The 8,138-nt window shown below is 40.2% G+C and overlaps 1 protein-coding gene across 1 annotated transcript in view; it reads right to left on the minus strand.

Moving 5' to 3' along the window:
- niban2b (niban apoptosis regulator 2b) overlaps positions 1-5,691 on the minus strand; it is a 28,212-nt gene extending 22,521 nt beyond the window's left edge. The window contains exon 1 of the mRNA XM_076165136.1: positions 5,369-5,691. Coding sequence (XP_076021251.1) covers positions 5,369-5,423 — 55 coding nt within the window. The 5' untranslated portion in view covers positions 5,424-5,691. The remainder of the gene's footprint in view (positions 1-5,368) is intronic.
- Positions 5,692-8,138: the final 2,447 nt, after the last annotated feature.

Below are 8,138 nucleotides of genomic sequence, written 5' to 3' on the forward strand. Positions count from 1 at the left end.
CATGGGCAGGGGACCAGAAATCATGGGCAGATTCAGAAGTTATTCATCTGATAACCACAGCAGACCTTAGGACACAATGGTCCGTTTGTCTTTGACATGTAAACTTAGTCACATAGCACTAATCTGCATATGACCATGGATACAGATGGGAAAAGGCTTTGTATACATACAGACCCCATCGAAAGGCCACATGCATGAATGGTGAATCAGTATATGACCACTATCTCAAACAGCATTTACATCGTCCATGACAAGCTGTAAATACAATATGTTACCTGCCAGCAGATGCCACTCAAAATTCCATTCCAGTCAATCAATCAACCAAGGCTGTCTCCTAAAGAGAGGTCACATTGTGTTGACATGGTTGACATGCTTCTTTTCGAAAGTTCACTTGGCAAAAATCATATGACAGCGCCAGTCAGTTACACTTTAAGATATTAATAATGTCAGACAAAAGAAGACCTCGTACTCCAAACATAGTGCTGTCCTTATTGAAGTGGCCTGGATCCACTGGTTCACAGAAGCGAAATTTTCCACTGACCATGACTTCCCAGCTGAGAACTCCTCCAATGACTCAAAGCCATTGCCCAAACTCGGACAAAAAAATGTAAAGTTTCTCACTGTTGTTGCCTGGGACTGCGTGAAGGCCTGCATGTGGAGCTTTCTTCATAGTGTGAGTGAGGGCAGGGCGTGGATCTTCATCACATTCAACGAGCGCTGCCAACAGACTTTGGCAACAATATGTTCACACCCGTCTAAACTCTTCACACGGTGATTAAGCCGATATGTTTATGTACTTGTACACACAAACTACACACAACCTTCACTAGCTCATATCATTCTCCATTTTAACTGTCTGAGATCAATGACAAAACTGATTATCACGACTGCAGTGCAAGAGAAATTCAACTGCATTAAAAGTACAGTGCAGTACAGACTGTTCTTAGGTTTGAGATAAACTGTACCAGGTCAGACATAAACACATTAATCATCTCAATTGAGTGTATATTTGACACCAGCAACACACCTGCCTGGCTTGTAAGGCTTTTACTCTGCTATACCTCTAGTGTAGCTTTATGACATCAAAACTTACTACTCTGTTGTACTTCTGAGACCTCCACCTGGATGTAATTGGCCCAACTATCCAATGGCTGGTTGAGCTCTGACCACCGGCCACTCACTAGTGATGCAAGTCATGTGATAATTGCACCAATTTACAGCCAGGGCGAGGTATCGGAACAAGAGACAAATGTTCTCCTCGGGGGCCCTAAACTCAGAAAACCAAAGGAGCCTTCATCACTGTGTGTTGAGCTTTGCGAGATACCTTTCTGCACATGCAGGGTAGCAGATGTATTCAATTGCTCACTGTTGAACCGATTGTGTGTATCTGAAGGAGGACCTGGGGTGAGGTCACACACTGTAAATTGGGGCCACATTCCTTCATCTGTTCAATTCCACAGACCTACAATGTTTTTACTACAAGGCCTTCACAACCTGGAAGCACCTTTGTGATAGAGCTATAGAGAAAGGAAATATTTCCATTTTCATTTTAGGTAAAGCAAAGGGAATGCAAAAATTAGAACTCATAACGGCGACATGAAGAATAAGCTGAGTTGATCTCACTTAGCCTTTGTTGTGCAGCAGTCACGAATCAAACTAATTGTCCAGGGGCCCTCAGCAGTGCTGAGACCAGCTATCAGCCCTAATGATGCTCCTGTGATGTCCCACGTTGCTGGGGTAATCTAATCTAACCAAGCACTGCCAACCCTCCTTATCATTCATATTAGTTCAACTCTTTCAGCGCGTCTTGACCATAGAGGTCTGAGTTGATAATAGAGACCAGACTTCTTTCTAATAGACTCACACGAGGAGCCCCCACACTCTCCAACCAAACTCCCTCCTTCCTCCACAGTCCTTAACAAAAACATTCCACTGAGATAGAGCCATAGGCTGACTCATAAATTTAGACAGCATTCCCAGCAGAGGCAGAACAAGAGCAGCGGCGGTGCATTTCTAAGGAGCTAGAGAACCAAATGAGAGCTAATCTAGTTAGATCTAAACATGTTTGCAAAGTAAATTAGAAGCAGAAAATGGCTTGTAGATCAACAAACACTTATTGAAGGCAGTTTTGCAGAGTGTGCGATAGCCAACATGGTTTTCCTGGCTCGGAATTGAGAGTCATGGTGGACCACGGGTGGAGAAATGCAAGCGAACTAAGACCAACTGAGATCTGTTAAAGCTTTTGGAAGTGCGTGTAAGAGCCATGCAGTTAACTTCGGCTGACACATACAATTTATGACAACAGTAAACAAATAGTGAAAAATAGTAACAAACAATAAGAATTTATTTAATAAGTGAAATAACTCTTGTGCCTCTGAGAATGTGTGTACTGTGTACTGAAGAGACTGTTACCTACAGGAAATACCAAGTCGATACTCATATTTAAGAGTGACAGAAATAAAGATAAACTAGCTAAAAGGAACACATGCTGCTGTATGATATTGTTTCATTTGATCTATGTTTGGAATTCCAGTTATCCACCGCTTGCATATTTACCATGGCTACATATATAATCTAGAGCCGCACTGTTCATTTTTTTTTTGTGATGTATATTTTTGATTGAATAAAGCATTTGACATGACATAGTCATTGGACATTTTGGAGCAACATAGGCGATGAAATGTTCAAGTAAATTGAAACAATAAGGTGACAGACAGAAAGCCACAGCCCGCTGAAGGTTGTGTAAACATGACAGTAGTGTGGACGTGGAGTCCTGAATGACATCAGTGTTGTTGGTTCGATGATCTCATAGGTACAGTTTTAACAGGATCATGTCAAACAGCAGTGTAGGCAGCTATGGCATCATAGATAGATCTCACACTATTTAAAACAAGCCTCTGTGTGATGAAGGTGAGAGGGCCACACCTCAACAGGCCACACAGACCTGCCCTGTTAGTCTCTGCAGAGCCACCAGCTTCAACAGTGCAGGGAAAACACCCCACATTAGGATTTCCTGTTTCCCAGCCCCTCGCCCACAAAAGGCTACCACAGAGCCACGTGCTACATAAGGAGGATCTGTGTCAAAGTGTGTGCCATAAGCCCAGTGAGATGTCATTTTAATTGTCTTTTAAGCCAATACGTTTTTTTAGAAGGCTAAACTGAATAGTATTAAGCAATAATTGCTCATTTCATATGCATCATATTTTTACAATTATCGGATAATAAAAACCTTAAAAGAATGAAATCTAAAATGTAAGCATTCATGTGTATGACTTAATCAAAATATTGCAAAATCAATTTGGCTTCACGTCCTCTATAGACAAGCCAGTTTCAAACAAATCAACTGCATTATACCATCACATTTATAGTGGGCAACGCAGACTGGCTCTTGATTTTGGAGGGGAATGGGAGGTTGGACATGTGATCACATTCATATTTATCCTCTGTAACCCTCCAAGCCTGACCTCATAATGGAGCTTTTTGCGGAAGTCAGACGAGTTAAACGTGACTACGCTCAGGGATTCCCACACTAGTTCTTATCAGCTATTGAGTTTCTTTTCAAACAGACATTACAGAAAGTAGGCACAGCCCATTCAGCAGCTTATCATACATGTATTGTCTACAACGGAAGTGAGCGACAGCCATCTACAACAGAGAAATGTCATCTCTGATAAGAAGCCATATCGTTTATGACTAATTGGATCTCTGGAACAGCAACATACTGACCTCTAAAAGAAAAAGGAATGCACAAATGAGGGTGTAGACATGTGTGTGTGTGGGGGACTTTTTAATGATAAATCCAGAAACTTTTCTTGGCTGCAAAGACACTCTGGTGCTTGCTGTGCAACCTAAGGCCTGGAGGTTTCCATCCAGCTACACAGGCACACATGCTTTTTTCATGCATTCCTCAGATTCCAAATCAAATATGTGCGAATGTGTGAGTGTTACTCTGAACTGGCCACACAACGCTAGTTAATAAGATGAAGATACTTCAGTTGATGACTAGTCATGGGAAGGATTCAGTTGTGCATGTTCCAACAAAAAATTTAAGACACCCTTCACTCAAAAATGTGTTCGTTACTACCCTTGGGTGTGTGACTTTGCCTCGGCAGATTGAGGGACAGTAAATACAGAGTTTGTAGCTGAAAAAGTCAGATTCCTCGCGGGAGGAACAGAAAAGAGTTTGAGTTAATGAAATGCATAAATGAGCACAATCTGTGACATCAGTAGTGCAGAAGTCCATCTGAGTCATAGTCATGTGAATGTGTATCATGGATAAAGCTTCATGGCTTCTCTAAATGACATTAAAAGGTTTAGGTTTGTAATGGCTGCATTAGCTAGTTAACAGAATGAACTAGATTAGTGAGTTGTCTATTTGTACATTCGTAGGTCACATTTGGAATTGGAATTTTGGCACTTAACAGTTCTTGTTTTTTTACAGACATTTTTGTGGGAAAACTAATCGGAGATCAGAGTATTTTTATATGCCACATGTGCCTGGAAGGGACGTTCAAAGCTACATGTGATGCAGAAAGGCAGTGGATTTAGGCCGGCTGTCTGTCAACTGTAGTGACTTAGCTGCAAGATTCAAGAAATTGTACCATACTGAACTGTACAAAAAGAAGCTCTCCTAAGAGTCAGGTAGGGGAAGAGTGGGATTCAACTCAGCTTCACTTATTGAATACACAAGTTATTGCTGGCCTGAGGACAGGGTGGAAAATGAATACCAAGCCAAATGCCCTTTTCTATTAGCTGTGGCTGCTTTTCAGGGTAATTTCCATATCTGTGAAGACAGCTGGCAAACACTAGAATGTGGAACGCAATAAAGTATTACTGTTAAACAGGGTAAAAGGGTCAGAGCATTGAAACCTTTCCTTAATATGAAAATAAAGGTCATGTACAATATGATTTAAGGTCGGATCAACATCCACGTGACCATGACAGCGTCTTTAACCTGAATGAAGAAAGTGTGATTAAGTAAATAGAGGGGGTGGGGCTGGAACTCCACCCATGTTGAGAAGAAATTAAGTTCACAATTCATCAATATATTATTGAAAGTTACTTTATATCCGAGAAGTGCTTACATTGGGGACTAAAGTGGATCATTAAGTCTCTACCTTGTTGCTGACCTACATATGCATAGCGAGGACTACGTTCGACCTATATTGATACCACAGAGTGATAAGGTGAGCAAATAACACCAAAGCCACAGTAAGAACTAGCCTCTGTGGAAGTGACGTGATGAGCAGAGAAACTATGAGCTACATAAAGAAACGGTCATAGAATCGTTACAAGTCAACTTGACTGCTGCGTAAAAACGCACATGTGCCAAAATAACGCGTGACAAATCTCCTCAACTCCTCCTCACCTGTGATAATCTCTCGTTTGGCTTCATCCAGGTGACTGGAAACCACGTCCCCCATCGTGGATGAACTTTAAAGTCCCAGATTGATCCGTCCACTTGGTAGTTTTACAACTGGTTTCGAGTTGAGCGCAGGAGGAAAAAATCCGCTGTATGAAAGTCGAACTCCTTGCGTCTAGCTCTCCAACATAACCTGGAGTAAAACGGGCGGTGGCAGGACTGGGTTCGCCTTAGAGGGGAAAAGGGGTAAAGTTAAACAGGCAGCAGGCAGAGTTCTGTTCCTCAGTGAGACACACCCTCCTCCTTAATGTGGACCAGAGAAACTCCCTCCTGACTGCGGCGATGCATTCAGGGCGGGCTGTAAAGATGGTAGAAACTAGACTCCAAACTCAGAATACCTGTTTATCTCAGCATTTACATGAGAATGTCCTCCTCCCTTCAGCTCTTTACCTCGATGAAACTATAGAATCCAATTTCACTCATGTATGACATTCTACTGTCAGTGCTAAGGAATTCCATATGGGAAGGTGGAAAACTAAAAAAAAAAAAAAAATTATAATGCCTTTCAATTCTGTTCACAAAAAAGCTGTACACCTGTAAACTATAAAGATTTGTTCTACTGAAACTGACTTTAATTAGATAAGTAAAATACAGGTTAATATATAATTCAGCAGACCAAAGATCTCCAAAGAAGTCCCTTTAACCTACTTTTTGCATTGCAAGTACATTTCTAGAACAATAAAATGTAACATTTGGCAAACAAGTTTTCCTGGTTTGCTTTGATTTGCCAACAACCAAGATTGGCTTTTACATCACAATAATAATAAACTATTAGGCGAATGTAAAACTCAATGAATGTTAAGCCTAAAGGGCAGTCTAAGTTGTTTGAGGTCAAATTGTTATTTCTGAGAGGTGGCTAGCTTTATTAGTGACTGCATGCAATACTCTGGACATTCAGTGTGTATGATTTAAGAGAGAGATTTAAGATACTTTATTTGTCAGGTCACATGCAATTTACAATGTTTATCACATGCAAATTGGAATTTGTCTTGCACCCCCTCTTACACACCACACACACAAACACATGCATTACAGAGGGGGTGTAGTTTGGTGGATTGTAATAGGACATGTTATGGGTATCGAATAAACTGTTTTGCAATGTTAAAAGTGATGCAAGGAAATGGCAATGCAGAAGAATTCTAGACAAAAACCTGTTTTAATTTCTCATTTTGAGTCAAGCTTACTGGTTTTGTCTGTTATGGTGTTTAGACCTTTCCCAATCGATTTATCACGGTTTATTGCATTTTAATAACAGCATTTCGTTACGAAAACGCCTGAATATGTCTGGTCCTATATAACATCTTAGATCTTCTCAACTGTGTGATTTTCTGCCATGTTTACTGACGAATGTGTCGAGAGAGACAGTTATTGTTCCTCTGCTGCCCCCCCGTGGATTCTCCAAGAATCCAAAGTCTCAAGTCGCAATAAGTCAAAACTCAATATTTTCAAGTCCCATCGAAGCATTAAGAGTTCTGTACGAAATGTAATGCCATGGCACGTTTTTCTTTTAGTGAATTTGTAGAAATAGTTAATGTTTGTGTCATTTGCATGTATTGCTCTCCGGATATACTTAATTATCTGATGGAAATACACATATATAACTATATAAATGGTGGGAGGGTCATAAATCGACTCAAAACACTCAATTCCAAGTGAAGTCATTTTTGGATAATGTGAAGTTTCAGAAAATGTGTAATGATGCTCACATTAGTATGGTGTTTCTGACAAAATAAATGTTATTGTTTCACTTTCCACAATTAAAAAAAGGTCTGCTCTATCTGTTCTATCACTTTTTTTTGCTATTTTTTTTTAATTGATACAAATATTTTACATGACATTGCGCATACAATTGTAGTATATTTTCGAGATAATTTGTTTTTACAGAAAGAGGGGGGAAGAGGAGAGAGAGAGATAGAGAGAAAGAAGGAAGGTTGTATTATTAATGGTATTGTTGTTGTTAAACTTTATATGTACACCCTGAGGTAGAATACAAGTAGATTGAAATTGCAATGATCTCATAGGGATACAGTGTTCTATCACTTCTTGATATAAACATAAAATCCTACTTGATCGCCTTGAGACCCACATTGGAATTTGTGGTCTCGCACTTTTCTGGTTCAGATCCTACCTAACAGATAGATCTCATTTGTTTCATTAAACAATATCAATTCATCTTGCCACCCTGTGCGTTCCACAGGGTTCTGTACATGGCCCATTATTATTCTCTATCTACAGTATATGCTTCCTCTCGGGAACATAATTCGTCAGTTTGGTATAGATTCTCACTCCTATGCTGTTGACACCCAACTGTATGTTTCCATAAATCCCAATGATCTCTCTGGGCTCTCCGATTTGGAGTCCTGTCTTTTAGCTGTTAAAGGCTGGATGACAAACTTTTTACTTCTTAAGATTTAAGATTTGAGATACTTTATTAATCGTCCTTTTGCATGCAATTCACAGCAAATCGCATGCAATTGAAATTCATCTTGCACCCCCTCATATCGCAAACACATGCATTACAGAGGGGGTGCAGTTAACGTTGATAAGACAGAAATGCTGATCCTGGGACCAAAGAAACAGAAGCAGAAACTTCAAAATTTACTTGTTAACTTTGACAATGGTCCAATTCGTCACTCCGCAATGGCTAAAAACCTAGGTGTAGCATTTGACGAGGTTCTAACTTTTAGCAGCCATATTAACAACGTTACAAGGGTTG

This window comes from Genypterus blacodes, unplaced genomic scaffold (genome assembly GCF_046128005.1).
Source record: "Genypterus blacodes isolate CSIRO-AG114 ecotype Tasmania unplaced genomic scaffold, CSIRO-AGI_Gbla_v1 ptg000141l_1, whole genome shotgun sequence".
Lineage (NCBI taxonomy): Eukaryota > Metazoa > Chordata > Actinopteri > Ophidiiformes > Ophidiidae > Genypterus > Genypterus blacodes.